We start from the raw sequence: 26,104 nt of genomic DNA on the forward strand, positions 1-26,104 counted from the left end.
CTGGCTTTACTCTTCTTTTTTTTTTTTTTAGAAAGAAAACAGGAAACACTTCACAACCAAATTTAACTTGTAAAGCTAGCAGATAAGAGGAGATGATTAATGAAAAGAGAGCTTTAAATTAATTGTATTTTAGTATAACACTTTCTGACTAAGTTGTTTCACTTTAAAAATTTTGAAAATAGGAGTGATCTTTATATGTCTGTGAAAAACAATGCAGCCATAAGGAAATAATTATTACCGAATATTTAACCCTTAACAAATAAACCAACTTTTATCATATTTAAAGTGAAATGCATTTTGATCCAGTTCTGAAAGTCCTTTCAAAAAATATTCATAACGTTTCAATGGGAACAAAATGTGTTTCCTCACAAATCACAGGAATTGGTATTTGTTTTTACAAAAGGTCGTTACAACAGTAAACTATACATCTTTTTAAATCAATTTTGTTTACTTTTTTGAGAGTGGCAAAAAACAGATTTGGTCCTGGTTTATTTTTAAAGTTATAGTATCATAATTAAAAAAAATAGAGCTTCTTCACTAAACCAGAATAGACTGTAATAAGTTCAAACAAACTCCAGGGATGAAAATAATTGAATATTTATGAGCGGTAACCGCAACCCCACTCCTAGTTGGACTACACACTCTCTTGGAACGTCTGTCACCTTTGGATGAGCTCTTTGATATGATTGGCTGCCTAACCCGGAAGCGCATCTTGTTTGAATGTCTGGATCGATTTGATTGGTCCGTTTCATGACTTTTAAATTCCAAACGGCTGCGCGTGTTCAGACACTGGAGAGGGATTTTCAAAAAACTAGTGATCAGTATTTACTGGCGATACTACCGTTCATACCTCCACAAAAGGTCTTATCGTTTCAACCTGAGTGACCAGTATTGTTCAGGTAGGTGGTGAATTTTTACCTTATCGTAATTCAGTGTGCAACGGCTTTCATTTTTTCCCTCAGTTTTAAACTAGCTGTAATTTTCCGTTAACAGTTAGCCTGATGCTAACTGTTTTTGACGATGTCTTTCTTGATGTAAAGACTTACTTTACGCCGTGTTGAAGCTTAATTTGAATAGGTGTTAGTGGTAAAATGTACATGCGTTTATAATTAAATAGAGAGGAAAACATGAGATCGTTCAGCTGATGTGATTTACTTTGTGGTCACATGCTAACAGCTACACGGCTTCACGAGCTATTTTCAGGGTTTCAGTCTGCAGTCATATCAGTACGTCTCTTTATATGTAATATCATAAAAACTGCTTAGTTTTTATGATATTATCTATGGAAAGTGATTTTGTTGTGTCGTTTTATGGGTTTTTTTCAGAAATTGAAAGTTGTCCGTTAAATTTAAGTAAAGCTATCGGTGCCCCCTGGTGGTCATATGGTGTCAACGCAATTTTATTATTTTTAACCTCAACAATTAGTTAAAATTTCAATTTGTGAAATTTTAGTCAACTTCTGTTTTCCAAAAGGCTACACTAACACAGATTTGGTCTTCCAGTGTCTCTCTTGTTTTGTTTTCTTTATTGCCCTTATCACATAAAGTGCACACCCAACCCCCAGGCTATTTTAAAAAAATTACAAGCATCTCCATTTATCAGCTCTATATTCTAACTAAATGGCTTCATATTTACCTTTTATAAATGGGTCATACCAAAACATTCAGACCTATTGCGCAATTTAAGAACCAGAGCATAAGGCTACTATACAAAAACATTTTCCCATCTTAACTTGACTCCATTTTCTTTCTTCTGAAAACATCCAAGTCACAGATTGTGTTCTTTCATTTCCTAAAAAATAAAAATGGTCTTCAAATCAAACACAACAGTACGCCCTGAGTTTCTTGACTCTGTTGTCACGTGCCTCAACAGGAATAGTCTTATCATCTGCATGCAGCTTTCAGAGTGACGCATTAACGTCATTTTGCTGCTTCTTGTCTAACAGGATGAATTCTGTGGATGCCAAAGAGAACTCTGCAGTCATCCCAGCAGGAAAGCACAGCAGCTTGTCTCAGGACATATTTTCCCTGGATCAGCCCACAGGGAGGCTGTCCATCCTGCGTCAGACGGATAACCTGCCCAGTAAGACCATGCCGAGGGACTCCAAGGTACAGAACTGTTAGTTAATTCATCTAGCACAACAGATGCTAGATGTATTCATGCTATTATTAACACAGTCAGGTTTAAAATGATGTTTTCTAATAGATTTTGCAACAGGTGATCATACTTCCCTGACTAAATGTCTTTGTTCAGGTTTCTTTTCAGACCCCCAGAAGAGATCCAGTGACTCGGAGGATTCTTTCCCCCAGCAACTCTGTCGTTATGCCCTGTGTGGACGAGAACATGAAAGTGATCGGCTCTTTTAATGTGGAGAAATCAGAGTAAGAAACGGATTTTATGCTTCCGATTTGTCTTTACATGGAAAAAAAAGTAACACTAAGTCTGTCATAATGATAAACTTTACTGGTTGACGATTTGTCCCAGAAATTATTAGGATGATATTGTAAACTTAGATGCTATTTTCAAGAAATATAATAGCATAATAATAATGCAAATTCACCCTTTTTGAGACTAATAAGTCGAAAATGAAAGATACTTTCAATATCCAAATTAAAACGACAAAACCAAAGCAATAAATTAAAGAGAAATATAAAACACATATACACCATCTGTTCTATGCGCTGTCTCATGCAGGAATACTTTAAAAATTAAGCTACAAAAGAAACCAACTAAAATGTAACTAAAACGATGTCTGTAAATAAAGTTCTCTTTTAAAAATATTTAGAATCATGATGGAAATTATCAAGTTCATTTTAGCTGATTAATTATGGCAGGCTTTGATAACAGCGTTGTTGTTTTTTTCAGCATCTCACCACATGAACCAACTGAGCCTCCAAAAAAAGGTAATTTATCTGAAAACATTAACTATTTACCTTATTTTGTCCTGTGTATAAATCGACCGATAATAAATTGACTCTCCCATCAGATCCGTCTTTGTTCCCCGATGACGAGATGCCGATCCAGAGCAGAGGCGGCTACCAGCTGGATTTTGATAACCTAGACGCCATCAACCCCTTCCAGGGCTCCAATCGGATGCTGCTGTCTCCCGTCAGGCCCGCCGACGATCCCAGTGAGGCCCGCCGGACGCCCACGGAGGAACCGGGAGCCGAAGCCCCGCTGGACGACACGCTGCCCTTCACGCCGTCCGTGGAAAACTCTCTGGCGGACGTCTCCACAGAGAGCAGCGTGGTCATAGTGAACGTGGCGAAGGAAGAGCAGGACGTCATCTCAGCTACGCCTGATGAAAAGCAACCTGGTGAAGTGTCTGCAAGCACAGGACAACAGGAAGCATCGGGCGGTTTCAGCGAGGACGGCGCTCTTCCAGGAAAGGGATCCTACAACCTGGATTTTGACAGCCTTGACTCCATCAACCCTTTCCAGACCGGAGGCTCAAAAATCCAGAACTCGCCTGTTGGAGTTGGAAGAAAGGTGGCAGAGGACGATCCACCTGCAGAGGAAACCAAACCCGCTGAAGCTCCTGATGAGGAGAAAGTCCTTCCTCCAGAGGGGCCGATCAAACTCGAGTTCAACTTCAGCGACGGCGCTGAAGTCAAGCGGAAGCCGCCACCTAAAAAGCTCGGCAAGAGATCCACCGACAGAAAACGTGAAGAATTAAAGCCGCCGTCTGATCGTAAACCCTCTGAAGAGTCCTCTGGGAAAGCCGGACCCGGAGACGCTGCTGTGCCCAAAGCTTCCTACTCCTTCGACTTTGAGAAGTTCAACGATCCGAACTTCAATCCCTTCAGCACCAAAACGAGCATCGTTGACTCTCCGAAGAGCAGCAGCGTTCCCTGTCCCGTCCAGCTGGAGCCGGACGCCGCAGAACAAACCAACGACCCGGAGAAAGAGATGGCTGCTTCATCGGAGAAGTGAGTAAATCTGTCACAGGGTTCGTACAGGTCCTGTAAATCCTGGGAAATTTTTGAATTTCAATAAAGTGTCTGATGTTACAATTGCACAATTTTATAACAAAATGCAATTATATGTTTGATTAAGAACCTAAATTTATTAGGTTTTTTTCACAGTTCAAACCAAATATTTTTCTTCCACCAAATAAAAATTCACCAACTTTTTTTTCTTACTGTCTGAAGTTAAATTTGACTAATTTTCTTTTTTTGTTTTGTGCCAAATAGAATTACCAAAATTAGTTATATTTGTTAAATACCAGAAAACTTGCAAAGAACATTTCAAAGCTTTTCTGTAACTCTGACTGATCTGAGCTTTAATTGTTTTCCTGCAGGGCTGCAGAGACGTCGCCTCCTGCAGAGACGTCGCCTCCTGCTGAGCCTCATGACGCCTCGGTGAGCAGCGATTCAGTTTGTCGCTGCCCTCAAACTTCCTTCTCTCTTTGCTAATTTACACAAACTGTAATTCTCCTGAAATGTCAGATGGGGGATCGCGTGGTTCTGTCAGAGAAAGACCTGGAAAGTGAAAGCAGGAGCCTGAAACCCCAGAGCCCTCTGGACTCCAAAGAAGAGTTTGTTCCTGGAAGCATGTGTGAGTGAACGCTGCTGCAAAGTCATCAGATACATATTTGTTTTTACTTTACTGCTGTTCTCTTCCAGTCATGGCCAACGACTTTGATGGGCAGATTGATTACCTTGAACAGTTTGGCTCCAGCAGTGTAAGTGCGGCACACTCGAAAAATTATCTGCATTTCTGCTGTGAAGATATTTCAAAGTTATTTTTGTCCCTGAGCAGTTTAAGGAGTCCGCGCTGAGGAAACAGTCGTTGTACCTAAAGTTTGATCCACTACTGAGAGAAAGCCCAAAGAAACCTGCAGGTCCTGCTGCTCAGCTGCTCTCTGCTGCCCCTGCTGGCCTTTCTGCACGGTACTGCTACCTTCATTTATGCTGATTTGTTGCCAATGGATACTGGAGGAGACCCTTGCATACATTACACCACCCATAAACATCTAAAATAATTTATTTATCAAAGATAAACACTTGATAATACTTGTAGCCTTTGTTCAATTTAAAAATAGAGCCGAACAAATTAAGCTGAAGAAGAAAAGCCTTTTTTTGTTTGTTTGTTTGTCAAGAAAGTTCAGTTTGTTTTGGAAAGGTGTGAACATGAAGTCAAACTGATGTGACCCCTGAAAACTTCCATCTCAGTTCGATGCGTGTGTGAACGCCAGGCGGACTGGAGGCTGCTCCAAAAGCAGGAAGCAAACTGCAGTGCAGGGCATTGTGGGTAGAAACAACCAAAACAAACGTGAGAGTCAAACGTTGAAGGGAGAAATGGCTTTTGCCAAAGAAATTGTACAACCACTAAAATCTGACCCTGCTGAGTTATTGTTTACGTCTACTAAAGAAGGAATTTCTTCTGCAGTTGTTGTTGCAGCGCCTCCACAGGCAGGGAGGGGAACAGGTGTTTCAAAGGGTTTGGCTTGTTTGACACAGAGAAAAGCAGCAGCTGAAAATGTAACAAAAGTTGCAATTTTGGCCCCAATCAAATGGAGTCAACTGGACTATCAGGTGTGAAAACACTCCCACTCTGCTGTCAAACGTTATTCTGTGTGACGCAAATTGTCTTTAACAAAGAGTGAAAAAAAACATTTTCAAAAACCAGAGAGGATACATTTTCTCTGTCATCTTTTCTTCGGATGCTTTGCAGCGTTCGACTCTGAAAGCAGTTTGTTTGAGAATCTACTTGGTTACTAAACGGATTGCAGGCAAACACTTTCTTTCATACGGGAAATTAAATATTCAAGGACTTTCATGGACAGCAGATAAACGAGAAACAATTAAATAACTTTCCCATGAGAACCATAACACTGTTGCACGTTGTTTCACTCATAAACTGCAACTTTTAGAACAAGCCTCAGCTACTTTATGTGAAAAATCAGTTGCAGCTTTAAAGGTAAGAGCTTCAACATGTAGGTGTGGTTTGGGTTACAGAAGGTCTGGAGTGTCGTAATGGAAGATTTATAGGAACCCTGTGAGTTTTCTCTGCTATTTAAAGGGATCCATCTGCAGCAGGAACCACCCTGACCTTTACAGAGTTATGTGTTGCTAAAATAAAAGCAGAAATGTTGTCTTTAAATGACAGGAGTGAAAATTTTGTCAGCTTGTTGAAGCAAAGTCAGGATTTTAATGAGCTGGAGTTTTAAATATGGCAACTTTTTCAATAAAGGCTGAGATGTATATGTGGGAAGGAGCAGTTTTATGAAAGGTTTGGTCAAATTAAAGTGGTTTATGTGTGAAAAAGGGAATAAAATGTTGCATGATATTAATATCAGCCTGTGGGTAAGAAAATGAACATCAGCAGTTCATGGTTGGAGTTATTTTAGTTCAGAAACATTATGATGTGCTAAAATGTGAAAGAGTAGGAGCTTCTTAAAGAGACGGAGGCCAAATTTTAAAATATTTTAAGTTGTTTGATATCTGCATTTTTAACAGCAGGACATAATATATGATGCACTTTTATAGCACATCATGTCTGGATACCCTCTTATTTCACATTCAGTTTCTCTCAGACATGAACATGATTACCTTGCAGGTTCAGTGAAGCAGGGAAGGAGTCATCCGAACGCTCACAGAACGATGTTTTCAAACTGGTGGAGGACGCAGCGGCTGCTGTGAGTCTCAATCCGAGTCGAACAGTTTGTGGTCGGAGCGCCTGGCCGGTTCTCATCCTTCCCTTCTTCCGTCTCTCAGCCTCTCGTCCTGCAGAGTCTCATCCCTCCGTTCCCCAAACCTGCAGAGGAATCCATTATTGAGGTTCTGACGTACAGCCAGAAGGACATGGATGCCGCCATGGCGAGGGTGCAGGCCGAGGTTTGTCTTTTCATGCCACTCTGGTTCTGTTTTCACTCGTTAATCAGATTTAATGTAAAGATGATAAAAGTTACTTTCTTGTGCTAAACGTTTTCAAACAGGCTAAGGAGAAAGAGGAGCAGTGGAACGCCAAGCTTAAAAGGCTGCAAGACGATGGTCAAGAAATGAGGTGAGCTTTGAATGCTAACTTTACGTCTTTTGCTTTTACAAAATTTCTAAGCTGCTTGGAATTAAGTTTTAATGATATTTAGATCTAGAGAAATAAAAAAAAATGTTAAGTTTTGCTGCCGAAGTCCTTATTCTGCATCTTAATCTGCTTTAAAGTACGGTAAATACATCAAGCTGTCTGTAATTGGAAGATGAAGATGGTCAAACTGAACTGTTATCTCAAATTTAACGTAAAATATTCTTCTTCAATAGAAAAGTAATGGCAGAGTTCGAGCTGCTGATTGCAAATATGAATGGTGAGTTTATAAAACATATCTGATTTCTTTTATTGGTCTTTGTTTTCCTTAAAAACCCTGAAAGCATTTTATTTTTCTTCCTGATTAAATTAGACAGTCATGAGAAGGAGAGGGAGGAGGCGCAGAAGAAGCTCAGCCAGGCTCTGACGGAGAAGGACCAGGTGTCCAGCGACCTGAGCGCCATGGAGCGGTCGCTGGGCGAAATGTTGAAGAGGCTGGAGAAGTACAAGGACGTGGTGGAAGGCTACAAAAAGGTCCGATTCACAGAGGAAGAACGCCGCCGTTTTGGTTCTTCATGGCAGCAAAAAGCAAATCCTGTTTCTCCCTCTGCCAGAATGAAGAGACCCTGAAGTCCTGCGCCCAGGATTACTTGGAAAGGATAAAAAAGGGCGACCAGCGGTACCAGACACTGAAGGCTCACGCCGAGGAGAAGATCAACCTGTAAGACGACAAAACTCACATCTGGTTTTAGCTGCTAACACATTGTTTAGTTATTGATTGATCGATTCAAAAAATTCTACAGATTTCTTCATTTCAGGGTTGTTTTTTTTTTGTCCAATATAAGAAAATACTATCTTGCCTAAAATGCGGTAGTGTCCCTTTAGCGTACACGTGTTGAGTTTTAGTTGCAGATGCATCCTTTGCTTCAAATGATCTAATGGTATAATGGAGTATTTGGGCCATCATAGAAATAAAGTATAAAACATTTTTTTAAAACAAAATCTGAAATTTGACTTTTTCCTTCTCTTTTTTTGTATTATTTTGTAGCACATTTTCGATTTTCCAAACTGAATTTTCAAGTTTTGTTGAAAATTTCTGAGATTAATCTCTAAATTTGAGTTTTTATTTATTTATTTTTCATCCACAATAACCCTAATATGTCATTGTATTAGTGTTTTGTAGTTCACTGTTAATTGCAGCTATATTTTCTTTTTTACAGCAAATGGCCTCTTTTCAGTTTATATGGTTCGGTTAACGATTGATTACCAAATCGGTTGGCTATTATTTCAATAGTGCATTCATCGCTGTTAGTCAAATAAATAGTTTTGGCTGAAGAGACTAAACTACTTTATTTTTTTTTAGTGCAAATGAGGAAATTGCTGAGGTCCGATCGAAATATAAGGCGGAGCTGTCGGCTCTTCAGGCCCAGCTGCGGCGGGAGCAGCTGAAGACTCAGTCTCTGGAGAAAAGCCTTGATCAGAAAGTGAGTGATCATCAGTGTGAATCGATTTATATATTTTAAAAAAAGTTTTTTTAAAAATCTCCATGTGAATTTGTTTCAGGAAAAAGAAGCGGAGGAGCTCACCAAGCTCTGCGATGAGCTAATATCCAAAGTGCAGAAAGGCTGAGCTCAACTGTAAATACTTTTTGTTTCTGCTTCACTTTTGTTTGTTCTATTTTTGTGTTTTAATAGACTGTATAATAAAGAGAATTTACAAATTTGAATATCTTCTCTGAAGTCTCGTTTTATGCAAGCTGGTACCACCAGAGGGCGGTGTTCAGCTCCATTTGTATGCATCCATTAGTTAAGGACGCAAATGTAACATTAGACCATCGTTGTAGTTTTCTGTTTTGTCCCATCATCTGTCTGGAGCCAACGCTCTTCCTGCAACTAAACAACACAAAGCTCCCCTTCTTCCCGGAGCAATCACAGGCTCCCGTCACGTCACTCCCACAGCGGGACAATGCGCTTCCTGAATGGTGAAAGGAAACCCTACCTAGATTGGACCTGAATGAGACTGCAGGGGGAGAAGATGCTGCCGGCTCGGTCGGTCTCCACGTCAGTCAGAGCCACCGTGAGACTGGAACCTGTCTGGACACGACCGACCCGGCACTGCATCACCCACAGACACTTTAACCCACTCAAAGGGAGACGGCACTCTGAGTCAAACCCCCACATGGTCTCATTCTGCACCCCGAACCAAAAAAAGCTTCTTTCAGTAATTAAGTTTAAAAACTGAAAGTTTGATGTTATTTTTTGACTATTTAATTTATACTTTCATTTCAAGGATTAAGTCGTGCAGATGATGGGAATTCTGTTTCTCTTGTAATTAGAATAAAGCACAAGACCAATCTAAAAGACTCTTAAAGCTACAGCTCACTTTCACAAACTTAAAACTGCTACTGTGGCTGCGTTTCCATTAAACTTGTGCAAAACTGTTGATACTCCACTAAATATAATCCTGCAATCGCAATGTTTCCATTAAACCAGAAATGTAATTAGAATCACATGGATAAATTTAACCACTTGCTGTCGTTTGTTGTTTCCTCCAGTAGTAACATCCTGGTGTTGATCACATGACCCCTGCACAAAGGAAGTGTTTCTGGAATTTTGGAACTACATCAGTGCCAAAAACTTTTTTTTTTTTTTCCATTAAGCAAATTTCCTTTTGAAATGTCAAATTCCTCTTTTAAGGCTGATGGAAAAGCAGCTCATGTCACAGCAGTTTCCATTTGCATATTTGGAATTAGGGCAGTTGTAAAGAAATATGTCACTGAATAATCTATTAAAATAAAATATTGGTAAAGTTATAACAGCAATATTACTATCAGATATCCATCAAAATGTTCATATTTGAGCATCCCCAACAATAACTACTGTAGTTTAGAAAACTACATTTTACTAATAGAGATAATCTGATTGTTTCAGCCCCATTTTGAATATCTTTCTCATATCTTAAATCTTTATGACTTGATGCATTTAACTGACAAAACCCCCCATAAAATGAAAGAAATCATTTTCCAGTGAATGAACTTTTAGTTAACTTGGTGTGAAATATTTGCAGCTTGTGGCTCCAAAACATGTTCATTACATTTTTCTTTTCAGCTGACCAAAAGTGCTGGAGCTCCCTACTTGGGTTGCTAGGTAACTGCGCCTGGTTTTTAAGCGGTTAATTTTTAAAACACCTAGAAACATTAACAGCCAAGAAACTGCTTTTTTTAAAAAAAAAAAATGCAAATATTGAGACCTGAATGAAAGTTCAAAATGTCCAAGAAAATGAGCAAAAATGACAAAGAGAAAATGCCTACATTCTGGCATAAATTGGTTTAAAATGATGAATTCAAAGGGTACAATACACAAACAGTATACTTTATTAATATCACATAGATATGAAAAATGACTTGCTCTGAAAAATAAACCTTTGATACATTTTTAAGAAAATAAATTAAATATTCTGACTACAGCTTAATAAACTGTTGTTGGATAAGGAGGTGGTCTCTGCCGGTACGTCCCAACATGCTAACGTCTAATAATGGGAACCTACAGAAATAAAGTTAAATAATAAAGATTACAGAGGACCAGAACAGTTTACATGGAGGGTGGGAACACAATCCCTCCACCCTTTGCAGTCTTTGGCAACGTCTGCATGCCATAAACAGCTACCAGTGGGAGTGGGATGGAGAACGGTAGTGGTCAGCATTCCTAACAAATGCATCTTTAACAAACACAACCTGAGTCGGAGCTTTAAACCAGCCCTTCTGTGAACCTTTAGTACCCTTTTCGTTTGCATCCTCCGTGCTCGTCGGATCCAAATATCTGTTTAGGAAAACCCAAAGTGGTGTGAGGTTCTAACGGGTAGAAAAAGCACCAGAATGTGAAGTTTTGTTGGGTAACACACACTTTTCTGGGTTTTCCAAGCAAGCGTTCTGGATGAAGGATGGCAGTTCAGGCTAACACTGAAAATGGATGTGCTGGTGCTGGTGCACCTTCCCGTCCACGTGGGAGTGGGTGTGAGTGTGGATGTCCGTGTAGATTTTGGGGTAGATTTTGGGCGGGACGCTGGGTCCGGCCTGGCTGAGGAGCAGCTGCTGCTGGGCCAGGTAGTCCTCGTAGTTCAGGCAGTCTTTGTCCGGGCTGGAGGAGCTGGAGGACGGCGGCGGGCAGCCCCGGTCCCGCTCTCGGTACGGCGCGCGGTGGGAGCTCTGCGGCGGCGCGGCGCTGGGAGGCGGGCAGTGCTTCCTGCTCTGGCAGAACCACAGCAGGACCGTGGCGAAGATGAAGACTATTCCAGCCGGGATGCCGATGATGACGGGCCAGGGGAGGGAGCTGGTGTTGGACGGGAGCAGGGAGACGGGCGGCTTCGTGTCTGCAGAGAGAGGAAACATAAATATGGAAGATCTCAACCTGATTCATGAATAAACGACTGCTTAAATATTGCAGGTGTTGGTTTGAAACATTTACATATGACATTATAATGCGTCAATATTACATTAGAACTACCTTAATATTTAATTCCCTCCACTGAGTCAGAAAAACACAGATTACTTTGAACCAAAATCTGCCTGTGTTTTGCTTACACTGCAAAAACACAGAATCTTAACAAGGTATTTTAATTTAGTTTCAGGTGCAAATATTTTATTACAGATAAAACAAAATTATAACTAAATTTTCAGTAAGAAACACAAGTTTCTTATCAGTAAATAATTCCTTAATACTGATGAAACATTTCTACTTTCACTGGCAGATTATTTTACTTCTAACACTGATAAGTGAAATTATCTGCTTTGGAACTAGAAAATTTCAACTTTTGAAAATTTAAAAAAAGTATTTTTTTTCCTTTTTAATCTGAAAGTTAATTGTTTTTTTTAGTTATTTTCTCACAAGTTGTAATTTTTTTCGTTCAGAAATTTCAACGGTTTTTTTCCCTAGATAATATAAGAATCTCAAAATCTCAGATTTTTTGACAAATTCAAATTCTGATACTAATATCAGATTCTTTTTAAAATAAGTAAAGACATTTCAGAGTATTTCTATCAAATTTTAGAGCTCAGTAATTGTCAAGGTTTTTTCTAGATTTTTTTTTTTTTTTTTGCCTAATCTCAAAATTTCTCGTTTTTTCACAAATTTTTGACTTTTGGAAATCAGACAATCTTTCTAGAACATTTCTGTGATTAATCTGATTATTGATTATTGGAACAGTGTCTTCAGAGGCTTGTCCAATAAATCAATCAAACAGCCGCAGCTGATCCAGAATGCTGCTGCTCGCGTTCTCACTAAAACCAGGAAAATAGAGCACAAAACACCAGTTTTAAAGTCCCTCCACTGGCTCCCTGTAGCTCAAAGAATAGATTTTAAAATACTGTTGTTAATTTACAAATCACTGAACTGTTCAGCACCACAATACATCAAAGATCTGCTGTTGTTGTATCAACCCTCCCGACCTCTCAGATCTTCTGGTTCTGGTCTGCTCCGCATCCCCAGAACCAGAACCAAGAGAGGAAAAGCAGCTTTCAGCATCTATGCACCAAAAATTTGGAACAAACTTCCAGAAAATTGTAAAACAGCAGAAACCCTGACTTCCTTTAAATCTCGACTAAAAACCTACCTGTTTAGAATTGTATTTGAAACGTAATCAATTATAAATTTAATCACGGAACTTGACATATTGTCATGTTTTGATTGTTAATTTTATGTTGCACAATGATTTTGTGTTTTTGTTATGATGTAAAGCACTTACAATGTGTAAATGCGATACAAATAAAATTTGATTTAATTTAGAAATTTTGGAACATTTCTCACAAATTTTAAGCTTTTCAAGCTCAAAGTTTTTTGGATTTTTTTAGAATTATTTTCGACTGAATGTTTTTTCTAAAAAAAAAAAAAAAAAAAAAAAATCAGGCTCAGAAATGTACAAGTACAGTTTTCTAGAAAATGTTCTAAAGTAACTTTTGTTAGTTTTGTGGCGTGAATTTGCCGCCGGCATCTCACCGGGCAGCACCGTCAGGAAGGCGCTGCGGAAGCTGTAGCCCATCGTGTTGGCGCCTAAGCAGATGTACATGCCGGCGTCGTCCTCCTTGGCGCGGGTGATGAGCAGCTTGTTGAGGTAGGAGCCGTCGGGCCGGGACCAAACCTCCCCGGTGGGCAGCACCACGAACCTGTGGTCCCCCACCTCGATGGTGGAGTTATAGCGGCTCTCTTCGTGGGACTCCACGCGCTTCAGCCACTGGATGACAGGCTTGACGTCACTGCGCACTTTGCACTGGAGGGACGTGGTGCCGCCGTAGTCCACCGTGGTGTTCACCGGATGCGTTCCGGTCAGAACCGGTTTGGAGCTCGTCCTTTCTGCAACGAAAAGAACCGTCACAAACATTGTTTTAGTCCAAAGTAGGGACGCAAATAATTCATCGTTGATTAACGTTTTACTAGTTTAAATTTCATTCCGATCGATTAGCTAACAACGTCGTTTAGAGACTAAATGTTATTGTAGTTTGGCCGCCGTCCTACAGAGGGCGCCGCTCGTCGTCTTTAAGTGGACCTGTTGATCCGTTAGAAAAGATGGCGGACAACTAGAATGGATAAAAGACAGTCAGGTTTGGGATATAAAATGCGCTTTATGCGGCTCTTTTTTAAAATATAAACACGCGACAAGCTTATCAGGTTATTACATTAATAGCGTTTTTGTTAAATAATTACCAAAGGGGAGGATGTGGCGATAGAAAAGCAGATTTTGAGGGCTGTTGTAAGCTAAAATCCTTCATTGTCCGACAATGGGAACATTTCTGTGCAACTGCAGCAAAGTGACAGGCAATAAGTGTAAAAAACGCTCACACAAAGATAGAATATAACATGTATAAAAAGACACCAATAAAGAATAAAAAAGTGTACAGTAAGGGCAAAATTTTTATATATTTATCATGTAGTTATAAAATAAAAAATCCTTCATGTTTTGAAAAGACAGTCTGCCCTCATCAATTAATCGCTAGTTGATCTTTAAGAGATAAGTTTGAGTTTATTTATTTTTGGTCATTTTTCAACTCTTCCAGACACAAAATAAAGAAAAAGAAAACACACAAAACGAAACTAATACAGAAATAAATAAATTATATTTAAACTCCTGTCAATGTTAACAAGAAGCAGTGTTGGTACAAGCACAAGCAGTGAATCATCAAAATCAAATCAGTAGAATATTTTCGGTATATTTTTCCTAAGACATATAATGGGATTCCTGCCAAGTCAGTAGACAAACTCATAAAACAATCAAACCTCATTCTATTTGTTTAGCTAATGATTTTCATACTTTTTATTATTTTAATAGTGAAAAAACACAGTTTTAACTCCTCTCAACGATCAACTCATGAATCGATAACTTACATTCCTTGTCCAAAGTAGCCTAAAGGTAAGAGCTTGTAATTGAGAGAGAGGCAGGAACACCACATGTAACACAAGAAGTATGTGTGATTAGCTTCCTCTCCATGCTCCTGGTTGTACAGCGCTACGCTCTCAGGGGGTTGGAGGGGGTTCTGGCAGACAGCTGGGCTTTAATCAGCTCCAGATTGGCTGGATGGTCCCCTCCCTGAACAAACAGTGGGGCACCAGCCCTCAGTCTCAGACTGCTTCCTCAATGTGCTTCTCGCTGTTGAGAGAACATTCACCCAGACCTGCTGATCACAATCGGACTGCAGTGAAGGAGAGAAGATTTGTCTGTAGATGCCGACCTGCAATGATGCCGATTTGAGTCTATTTCCTGCAGCTACAAGCGCTTAGTGAAAGTGTTTACACTTGGGCTGAAACGATCAATCAGACAAATCGATTATTAAAATAATCACCAACTAATTTAGTAATCGATTATTCGCTAACGAGTGTACAGACTTAAAAAAGGCAATTTGCTGAAAAAACAACAGAATCACAGCAGTAATCAAGCCAAGAATGTGCAAAGTTTTCTTTTGTAAATTTTGCATTAAAGCCAGAAAAACATACTTTGTAAATATGTTTTAACCAAAACTCCTCCGGTAGCATAGTTTTAGCTTCACTCAGTTCATATTACGCTTAAAAAAATCTTCTGTTCAGCTGCTATTGTTATCTAATTATTGACCAAAAAGTGGATGATAAATCTCTTAGGTCTGGTGCTTTGGTCTCAAATGGCCCTGGTTTTGAAGGATAATTTACTTTACAGAGACTTAATAATTAATTTTGTTATTTTGTTGATTAATCTTGATATTTAAAATGTCTTCCAGTTCCAGGTTTAAATGTTCATTAGAAATGAAAGCTTATTGATCTTTGAGAACGTGTTCTTCCATTATTATTCCATTATCATTAGATGACCTGAAAGTCTCAAAGCAACATTATTATTGTTGATCGCTATAAGATCTAGGACAATTCATCATCCAGTGAAATTTGTTATTGTGCAGGCCTAAACACAAACCCCCATTCCTCACCTGTCCACTGAAACATGGTGGTGGCGGTATCATGACACTGGAGCTGCTGTTCTATGAACGACTACAGCTGGTTTGGTTGATACTCACGGATGACTTCGACCTTGTACGTGGCGTTGATCTCCCCGGCCCGGTTGGAGACTCTACAGGTGTATTTGCCACTGTGCTCCGGCACCACATTCTTCAGACTCAGAGTCCACTTCCTCTGGCGGCCCTCGCCGACTTCCTGCTCCGTCAGGGGCCGGTCGTCCTTCAGCCACACGATGTCCGGCCGAGGGTTTCCGCTGGCTGAACACTTGAGGCGCACCGTGCTGCCCACAGGACACGCTATCACCCTGCGCCTCATCTTCTCCGGCTGCGTGAAGCGAGGACGAGCTGCCAGGGGGAAATATTTAAGTTTGAATATCCAAAGATTGGGAGGAAACAATTTATTGTATTGTTTATGATTTATTGTAAAACATTTTTTATGTATTTTTGTCATGATAAATTTCAGTTAAGTCAAAAAAAAAAAGCTGACGATATACTGTATAGGTTGGAAACGAGATGAACTTTAGTAATTTAGCTTAATTCTGAAGGCAGTTGATTTTCTTTGGGAGTATCAGAGTAAACTACATTCCACAATGTTCAGATTTCTATGAGTAAAGCAAATGAAAACGGCCGTGTATAGAATGACTTTCCTTAAACTTCACATACAAAGCCCCTTTGTGTCGGTCCATCGCATAAAATCCAGATAAAGCACATTAAAGTTTGTGGTTGGAAAGTGACAAAATGTGAAAAGTTTGCAAGGCAGTGCGGTTTGTCAAAAGCAGGACATTAGACGTGGAGTTCTTACCCAATTTGTCACCACCTGGTTCTGGTTCTGCTCCGTTCGCTGGTCCTGAATTATCAGAGCGAGGATCATCTGCAGACACATAAAGGAATAGAAACACATCAGCGCATGACTACATGACAGGAAAAGGCCTTTATTTCTACAAAACTGAATGCAGTTTCTATCACTTAAAAGTGAGACCTATTATGCAAAATTCACTTCTTTCTTTGTGTTTTTATGCTTTTAAAAACAGTCCAAGAGCTTAACAAAAACCATTCGGCTGTTTTTGTGGCATAAGTTAGTGTTTTTAGTGAAAGGAAAAGGAGCCGTTTTAAAAACATTCTAGCAACCCCATTCCAGCATGTGGCAAGTATTTTGTTTTTGACTTGCTGTTTAGAAACAACTTCATGCATTGTTACGTAATTCAGCATTTGTTTGCAGCCATTTTGAGTATAAGCGTTGAGTTGGGGGCGTGGCCAGCAAGATGCCCTAAAACAGCTCATTCTAAAAGGAGCTGAAATAATTTACCAGACTAAAATGTCATCATCGAAGAATGATTTTGTGCCATAAATGTAATGAACATTTTTTTCTGCAGCCCACAGGCTTATCTTAACGTGTTTAAGGAAGCATAATAAGTCAACGTTAAAGCAAGCAGCACTTTAACATCTGACCCTGTTACTGTTACAGCGTCAAACTGACCTAGAAGTGAGTTTTAAGACTCTCTGCGCCGGCTGCATGCTGGGGTCACACTCTGCTGCATTTGGAAGTAATATGATCGTTTTTTATTAAGCCCTGTTAGAGCGGACAGCTGTGGAGTTTAGTCACTGGCTGACATCATGCAGCCCAGCTAAGACTGGGCTTAAAGACCTTATAATGACTGAAACTTCATCCACATTTGATGCTCTGCAGATAAGAGACATTCAGCTGAAGGTGCATCCACAGTCACAGCTTTTCCAACCAGTGCATTCTTAGAATAAAAAATAAGCAAATGCATTCATTGCGACTCAACGTAACTATTTCTACCTTCTGTGACCGATTTTAATTTCTGGCTCTGCTGGATTCTTCCGCATCGGGTCTCACTCACTTGATTCCCTCCTCTTGGTTTGATTGGGCCAGGTAAAGAGGCCAGATGTGACTTCTAACCCTCGCCGCTCTGCCTCCCTCTGAGAACCCTGAAACCGTCGGAGCTCTCCTGGGTTCTCTAGGTACAGGCCCTCCTTTGTTTGTCCCCTGCAGCACCGATCCCAGCCATGATGTAATGGCTATTTGAAGGGGCTTTAACTGGCCAACGATAATAACCCGAGAAATATTTCCCTCTTGCTCACTTGGGCTCTCCACATTCCTGCCGGTTCCTGAACCTCCCAATCCAAACAGATCCTGGTCCCGCACTGCCGGGGTTTTCTTTCTGACTTCAGTTTTTTTTCCTTGAATTTGTTTCCTCTCTGCTTTTTGGTGATTTTAGGGAACAATGACGCTCTTTATGCATCTGAGCTGTTAAAGCTATCCCCTGCCACTATTGTTTTGGCACAATGCAGGCTCAGAAAGCTGCAGAGGTGAGACGTTTTCAGGCCAAACATGGACATTTAGCTGTTTCAGAGATTAATCTAGTGTGATAGAAAGTAACCAAAAACTGATTTTCATCACAAATGAAAGAAGCGAGGAGTTTTCTGATCATTTCTCACTTTAAGTCTGAATGACATCAGCAGAAAACTAACTGATTAAGACTAATCAAAAACTTTATGCAAGTAACAATTATCTTAGTAATCAATTATTCATCCGATTAATTCGATGAATAATCAACAGAATTTATTAATGATCAATATTTGGGGATTAGGACTGAAATGATTAATCGGATAAACTGTGTTGAATCGATGACAGAACTAATCATCAACTATATTGATTGATCAATATAATTATTGATTCATCTGATGGATAACCGATTACTCAAGATTTCAAAAATTGGCATATTTGTCAGATTTTTTATTTAGTCTCTTAATTTTTTTTGTACAATATTAAAAATAGGTTAAGAGATGCTAAAAGTTTCCTTTATTAAATAAGAAACTAAACGTTTTATTGGGTATAATGGAGTTTAGTGAACGTTTGATCATTTGTAGCAAAAGATGCATCTGCAGCTGAAATATAGTTCTAACATCAACATCTGAACAGTTCAATCTTTCTGCCTGACTTCACAATAAAGTGCACAATTTTTTAATAATTTCTCCTATTAAACAATTAATGAATGAGTAGCAAAAGATGCATAAGATTTTTTTTCTTCTGTACAAAATTTGAATTGGGTGAAGCAAAATTCACTTGTGAAGTTCTGGGGGAAAACATGTTTAAGTTGTTTTTATCTTAAATGGAATATATATGTATGTATTTGTACAGTTTTGACTGAATTACATGTCTGTGTTCTTTCAGGAATTGGGCTTTTCTCCAGTTAATTAATCGGTTACTAAAGTAGTTGGTAATTATTTAAATAATCGATTAATTCACAATTAAAGCAAGTTAATGAGCCATTATAAAATAAATATATCCATTGATTATGTGTAATTCATTTGAGTCAAGGTAGATAACCATCTGCAACATTTACAGAATCTTATTGCCCTTCTAAACGGCTGGAAATAATCACGTGCAAAGTGGAAAAGAAGAATTATAATGCTGATAATTTCTATAAATTTTTCAGTTTAAGTTGGCTTTCTTGACAGGCAGAGGGTCCTGCCTCCGTCCGGTAGTTGTTAAAGTCCTGCAATCATCTGGTGACGTGAAGCGGAGCAGTTAAAGTAGACGAAAGGTCAGCTCTGAGCTGTTGGTGCTCACCACATACGCCAGTAAACATTACAAGAATCTGGATCCAAATGCAACCTATTCTGAGGCTGAAAACTTCAAGTTTGTTAAAATGCAATTTTGATCCAACTCAAATCCATTCATGATTTCCCTGCAGTGTTTGTGGTCTGACGCCATCCTTTCTCACTTCATTCACAAAACCAGCCACAGGAAACGGTTCCACCACACAGGCTTTCTGCTGGCCGAGTCACAAGAACGAGCCTGAGGAGAGATTTTTATATCAGAGTGGGCTCCGGGGATTATGACTGAAACAATTAATTGATTCATCGCGATGAATCAATTACTGATATCATCATCATCTAATTTTATAATCGATTAATTGTTAACTGGAGACTCACAAAAAGGCTATTTGTTGAAAGGAGAACACTCAGAGAATTAGGCCAAAACTGTAATAAAAATTCACATATGATTTGCGTTTACGATAGAAAAACAACATTGTATGTAATCAATCGTCAGAAGAATCGATTAATTGATAAATAAAGTAGTCGCTGGCTGCAGCCTTGCATCACCTCCAAATAGACAACACATGCAAACATCTGGGTGTTTTACTCCAGATGGGAGCAAAATAAAAAAAATGCTCCACGAGAGCCAGCGGGATTTTTATCCCCCACATAGGCAGTTTACGTCAGCTGTCCACAAATTACGGTACTCCGTAATTCCTACTGGTGGCATTTACACTAATCCGCAAAATGGCGACAGCAAATGTTGGAAGAAAACACGCAAATTCATTTTCTGAAAATGGTTTCTTCTGTTGAGTGTTCATTGACCAATCGATGTTTACTAATCACTGTACAACACTTTGACTTTTTTGAATTATTCACCTAGAAATTAACCAAAGTATAAAAAAAATTTAATTACTACATAACCAGTAAAAACTAAACACTATTTGATTAGTAATAACTGATGTAAGACCTAGAAAACACTCTAAAACTAACTAAATTAGACAAAATGTCACAACAAAATAAAACTATAATGAAAACCCAAAACTATTATAACCCTATTCAGTCTTTCTTCTTGTGATTTTATGACTTTTTCTGCTAATTAAAAAAACCTACAGCTTGGACCAAATATTCAAACGACAAACAGAACCTGCATTTGTCAAACAAGAAATATAGAAACACGAGAAGTGAATGAGTAAAAAAAAAATCAAAAATTTCACCCAAAAAATCAATCAATAAAATTTGATTGATCAATAACATTTGATTAATCATTAAAATTTGATTAATTGGTAAAAACTGATTCATCTTCTAGCCTCGGGTTTCTGTTTCTGCTCATATCCGACATCCTGCTTCTGGCTTATCGTCTCTCACTTGTTTTTGCAGCGGTGTGTTTCAATCAGATTACTGGGCCTCATTGTCAGAATCCTGCCAGTGCGCAATTATTATGAGCAAAACTTTCCATTAACTCAGCTAATTAATTTAGCTGCCTGCCAGAATGTTTCTCCAGAAGATCTGAGAGGAGTTTATTTATTTGAAGTTGTGTAAATGAGGGGTAGCCGACTCCCTGCGCAGCATCCATCAACCATCATCCATCACGCCGCTTTGTTGTTTCTTTTGACTCGCAAGGAGAAGAGCTGCAGTCGGTCAGGACGACTGGAACCTGGCAGCGCTTCAAGAGCGTTCCTTTGCAAACAGAACCAGCAGAGAACTGAAAGAGGACGGTGAGGAGATGGGGCAAGGGGCATGTTCTGTTCTGGAGAGATTTCTTTCTTCTCATCTGTCCTCCCAAGAGCTATCTGAGGAATCTGGTCCATCAGCGCAACACGGCGCCTCCTTAATCCCTCCAGCTGGCTGTTTGGGCCCTGTTTGGATGGAGAGTCCTGACAACTGGCCCCATCAGCCCCCAAGGACCCGGTCCAGAGCATGGAGCGACTCCTGCGTCCTCTGCAGATGAAGTCCCAGCAGGTTTTATCTCAGCTTTAGCATGGGATTGTCATATTAACGTTTACAAGACTGGAGGTAATGTTTATGTCTGCAGGGATGATGTACTGCAGAACGGGGTTCTAATAGTTTTGGGTTTTCATTATAGTGTAGTTTAATTCTGTTGTGCCTTTTTGTTTGTCTAATTTAGTCAGATTTAGTTTTTAGAGTGTGTTTGCTAGCTTTTATTAGTTATTAATAAAATAAATATTGCTTACTTTTAGTTTAGTAGTTTTAGTTTTTTCACACTGGTTCATTTTAGGTGCAGGATTAGAAAAGGCCAAAGTATTGTATTGTGATTATTTATTCAACAATTAGGTAATAAATACTCAACAGAAGAAACCATTGTCATAAAAATGTGTTTGATAATTGTTGAACTACAAATGACTGGTGTTTTCTCCCCAAAAAATATTCTAGCAGGAGGAATATTAAGTACCGTAATTAGGCAAAAGCTGACATAAATTTCAATTTTATATCAGTTCAAAAGGCTAATAAACAGATTCATAAACACAAAAACAAACAATATATTTATGATTTCAGTGTGTTTATTTCATAAACATAAGATCTAGTTGTAATAGTTTTTCCACATTAATTGTATGAATTTTTGTTGACAAAAATGTTTTCTCAAATTCAGTTTTTGCTATTTCGAATAATAACCTTTGTAATCTTAGAGGATTGAAGTTTTATGAGAACTACTGAAGCATCTTGAGCATCTTATTAGGTTCTGCTTTGGTTTCAGCCAAGGAAACACTTCATCTTTTAACATATCAATCTAATTATTATCAGTATCAGGACTTTGAAACAACAGAGTTACTGGCTGAATCCATTTCAAAGAACAAAATATGTCAGATTTTGATAACGAAAAGCTTTTTCGCCCGAATTAGGAGTGTGAATTTATATCGTTTATCATTTATTGTGAAAAATTTCTCATAAAAATTTTGATTTATTGTTATGACAGCTATTTATGTTAAATGAAACAAAACTCAGAGTATAATCTGAAATGTCATTTTCTCTACTGTTTAATCCACTACAGTGTATATAAATGTCATCAAATTTGAAAATATGATTAAATGTAATTAATGCGTGAAGTTTAAATCACTTTGTTAAGTAAATGACATCTTGAAGAAACTTATTTAAACTGGGAATGTTTTTGTTGCTCAATGAGAACTGTTCAATTTTAGATTCCTAAAAAATACAAATAGATTTTTAATCTTTAACATTATCACAATCGTACTCCAAAAGATTGCAATAAAATAGCACCCAACCCAACTCAAAACTACTTATTCTCACAATTTTAATGTTTTTTTATTAAAATTGCATCTTTATTCTGCAAATATTTTGAATATATTTTTGTGATAAAACAAATTGTTTGTTTTCTCTCATTTGTAATTTTCTCTCATTTGTAATTTCTTTTTTAGAAATGAAAATGAGAAAAATAAATCATATCTGGCATTAAAACCAGCAGTGTGTGTTCGGTCTGTGGACGTCTCTCTTTTCACTCTTCGCCGCGTGAGGAAGAGGAGGAACTACAGCAGAGAAGATCCGGCCTGAGAGGGAAGCCAAAAAGCTGCGATGCAACTCCATAAAGGGCAAAAACTGAGTTTCTCTGCAGGTCTTCAGATTAAATATGTGACGCAGCTCATTCCAAAGAAAACCGTAGAGTGAGAAGAGTTACAAACGTAGCCGGGTCGGACCGACTGCGCACTTCCAGGTTCAGATTTGGGATGATTTCATTTGGAGTTGGGAAAGTTTGACATTGTGTTTGGGCTGAAAACTATCAATCAGATCTGCCGAACGTCGGCATGTGAGTTATTTGTGAAAAAGAGATCGGACTTTGATGTTGACGTTTAACAAAGACGCGACTCGCCACGAAAACCTGCTTTCTGAAATGTATCCACTTTGGAACCAGGTTTTAAAAATGATCATTTTTGGTCTACCAGCACTAAATCCATGTGGATGCAAAGCCTAAACCAGAGCTGCAATTAACGATTATTTTAGTTATCGATTAATCGATTCTGGTGATTAATCGATAAACCGATTCTGACAATTAATCAATTAGTCGAATAAAAAACTGACACATTTTGCAGATTTTTCATCTGAGTTTTTAAAATATACAAATAAACAATTGAATTCCTTTTAAATAAAAAAATAAATGTTTTATTTATTGCAACAACATATTACTCCCATGTGGCAAGGGATCCATCTGTAGCTAAAAAAATACTCCTATCAACATATGAGAAGCTCAACCCTTTCTGCACAAATTATCAATGCAGAGCTGATCTATTGACTATTTTGATTACTGATTAGATAGCAAAGGGTTCTTAATAGATTTTTTAACTGAATTTGAACCGGGTGAAGTTAAAGCTGCCATTTGAGAAGATTAAGTAAGAACATATATAGAAAATATGTTGTTTTTAGGCTAAATGTACAAAAATCTTTGTAGCGTTAACTTTTCTGAGTGTTGTTCTTTTAGCACACAGAGTTTTTTGACAATTAATTGATTAATTAGTTGACGATTATTTCAATTATCAGGGTTTCCTGCAGTGTATTATAAGCCTGACGGGCCACCAGGCTTTACTTGTTCCCCCACCAGGCTAAACATTGTTTATTTATTAAAGACTTTTTAAAATGCATTTTTAAGACTTTATACTTGTTGTTCATGTATTAATCTTCCAGTTTTCCAATAACACATGATTATCAAGTGATATAATCAAATTTCCTGTCAACTTTAAACATTTTTTGACTCACAAACAGGGCGGGCTGCTGGATGAATGACTGTTCTAGCGCCCCAACTACAAGACTTAAGTTTTCTGGGGAAACTTTGCAATTAATCATGATTAATCATTTCAACCCTACAGAAACAACCACATTTCTGTTCTCTCATCATCAGAGATTTCAGCAACGCCTCTCCACTCAGGTTTCATTTAAAACAAGAACTGTTCTGAGACTGACTGGAGGGGTATCTGCAACGTAAAAACCCAAAGTGCGATGTCTGATGCTGTTTAGCAGAGCTCTGTTGGCAACCCTGGCATTACAGATGGCTGTGCGCCAACATCTTCAGCCTCTAATTTAAACACAATCAGCTGACACCCAGGCTTTGAACTTGCTAAAACCTTGCTCTCGTGTGCGCCGCGCTGCATCAACTGCTGCTTTCTGCGTTTCCTCTGATGCACAGCTGTCACGAGGTCGGGGTGAAACTCCTCCTGTGAGATACAGCAGACTCTGGGGCTAATTAGGCATCTTAGAGTAATTAGACTAAACACAGCCTTCACGCTCCACTCCACTCATTCATCATGCTGCGCCCCGGTGAAGAGGAAATGCACTGTACCCAGACTGGGTCAGAGCGTCTCTAATCCTGGAAGCCCTGCGCAGAGCTCTGAGGCAAACTGGCACTATAACACTGAATGTGGTTCTTATTGTGGACCTCCTGCCTGCACAGAGCGTAGCCTGGGGAAAAGGAAGAGCTCAAGATCCAGCTGAGTCACAGAGGATGAAGCAGCATGAAACAATATCCCAGGCTGCTGTTGACTTTGGACAGAGAGAGGTAAAGAGCTGCAGCGCAGGCAGAGGCGAGGGGATCAGGCGGGAAAGCGCCAGAAATCTGGATGACCAGGTCTTTAACCAGCGGCACGCTCTGCAGGGAAACGTCAGAACCAGAACTCTTCCTTTTAGTCCAGTAGACTCGGGTCGATTGGGGACAAAATTGCAACATTTGTAGGATGATGAATCTTGCTGGATAATAAATTGTCCCTGTCGTTATTGTGATAAAGAATAATGCAAGAATGGATTCATATATTTCAATAAACTTTAAATTATCGACAGCATTTAACACTGGATCTAGAAGACATTCCAATTTAATTCAATTCAGAAATATTTTATTGATCCCAAAGGGAAATTAAATAAAATGTTATTAAATTTAAAATGACATTAAATATCTAAAATAAACAAAACAACAAATAAACTGAATTATGAAGTCCCTGTAATACAAACTGTCATTCAAAAATGGCTGGTTGAGACAAAAAAACAGTCTGAAGACTTTTGTCATCCAGTTTTTGAAGAAAAAACAAATTATAAAAACTAAAACTCATGAACTTGTTTTAACTGATCAGGCGATTAATTGATTTATTGCTTAAACATTTGTTACATTTTAAAATTTCCAAACGATAAAAAAAAAAAAATACTTTTTACCTCCTTATTGCTACAGCTGGGCAATACATAAATTTGATCCATTAATTGAATTTTTGGTTTTTAAAGAATTCATTTTTTGAAAAGTTGGATTTTTTCCACCAATGGGGCTCCATACTTCAGAGTGATGTCAGCGCATCCCGGCGTCACTTTTTACAGCTTCTATTTATTTGAACTTTGAATTCAGGCTAACTCTACGACAAACTATTAGGGTCAGACTTAAGATATTTTTGTTCTTTTTAATTACAAGAATAACGTCAGAATGTTACAAAAATACAGTCGTCGTGATACGAGAGTAAAGTGTCAATGTTAGGAGAATTAGGCTGTAATTTTCTGAGAACTTAAACATGAACAATGAACAAATTATTTATTCAAGCTGTTTTCTAATAATTATAAGACATTCTTAATGTTGTACATTTGCAGGTATTGCAAATATTCCAAGGGCTTGTACCCACCGATAATGATCAGGGTGTAGTTGACGTTGACGCTGCCGAAGCCGTTAGTTGCCTGGCAGTTGAAGGTCCCGGCGTCGTCGGCCTCCACCTCCTTGATCTTCAGGCCCATCCGAAGCATGCGGAAGCGAATCCAGCCGCTGTGGATGATGCGTCCGTCTTTTGTCCACCGGATGAAGGGCGGCGGGTCTGCTTCCACGGGACACGGCAGCTTGATGGCGCTTCCCAAACGGGCCGTTTGTCTGTGGATGACCCGGTCCGAAACCCGAGGAGGTCCTGAGGGGAAAGAAAAATAGAAATATAACATGATCAGGAAAATAGAACTGGAAAATCTTTGGGGATTTGCTTTAATTGAACCCCATTACAGTGTTTTCCATCATGAAGAGCCACAACATCTCCATCATATTAAAGCCTAGACTTTGACCAGGTCACTGCAGAA

At 38.8% G+C, this 26,104-nt stretch overlaps 2 protein-coding genes across 2 annotated transcripts in view; one reads left to right on the plus strand and one right to left on the minus strand.

The window, feature by feature from the left end:
- The first annotated feature begins 762 nt into the window (after positions 1-762).
- On the plus strand, positions 763-8,749 carry tacc3 (transforming, acidic coiled-coil containing protein 3). Its single transcript, XM_055053561.1, has 17 exons — positions 763-899; positions 1,946-2,108; positions 2,254-2,381; positions 2,866-2,903; positions 2,987-3,929; positions 4,301-4,361; positions 4,449-4,557; positions 4,626-4,684; positions 4,762-4,892; positions 6,562-6,640; positions 6,720-6,839; positions 6,941-7,008; positions 7,260-7,303; positions 7,397-7,557; positions 7,638-7,744; positions 8,387-8,507; positions 8,587-8,749. The coding sequence occupies exons 2-17, from the start codon at positions 1,947-1,949 to the stop codon at positions 8,650-8,652; spliced, it is 2,397 nt and encodes a 798-aa protein (XP_054909536.1). The 5' UTR covers positions 763-899; position 1,946; the 3' UTR covers positions 8,653-8,749.
- Positions 8,750-10,373: 1,624 nt separating this feature from the next.
- LOC129374750 (fibroblast growth factor receptor-like 1) overlaps positions 10,374-26,104 on the minus strand; it is a 43,597-nt gene continuing 27,866 nt past the window's right edge. Inside the window, exons 3-7 of the mRNA XM_055053360.1 lie at positions 25,669-25,941; positions 16,290-16,358; positions 15,548-15,832; positions 13,014-13,367; positions 10,374-11,391 (exon numbers count right to left, since the gene is read on the minus strand). Coding sequence (XP_054909335.1) covers positions 10,976-11,391; positions 13,014-13,367; positions 15,548-15,832; positions 16,290-16,358; positions 25,669-25,941 — 1,397 coding nt within the window. The 3' untranslated portion in view covers positions 10,374-10,975. The remainder of the gene's footprint in view (positions 11,392-13,013; positions 13,368-15,547; positions 15,833-16,289; positions 16,359-25,668; positions 25,942-26,104) is intronic.

The sequence above is a fragment of the Poeciliopsis prolifica genome, unplaced genomic scaffold (genome assembly GCF_027474105.1).
Source record: "Poeciliopsis prolifica strain line A6 unplaced genomic scaffold, Auburn_PproV2 SCAFFOLD037, whole genome shotgun sequence".
In the NCBI taxonomy this organism is placed as follows: domain Eukaryota; kingdom Metazoa; phylum Chordata; class Actinopteri; order Cyprinodontiformes; family Poeciliidae; genus Poeciliopsis; species Poeciliopsis prolifica.

Coding starts and splice junctions, on each gene's coding strand:
- tacc3 (XM_055053561.1), top strand. CDS start 1,947: ATGAATTCTGTGGATGCCAAAGAGAACTCTGCAGTCATCCCAGCAGGA. Junction 2,904..2,986: donor AACTGAGCCTCCAAAAAAAG/GTAATTTATCTG, acceptor CTCTCCCATCAG/ATCCGTCTTTGTTCCCCGAT. Junction 4,685..4,761: donor AACAGTTTGGCTCCAGCAGT/GTAAGTGCGGCA, acceptor GTCCCTGAGCAG/TTTAAGGAGTCCGCGCTGAG.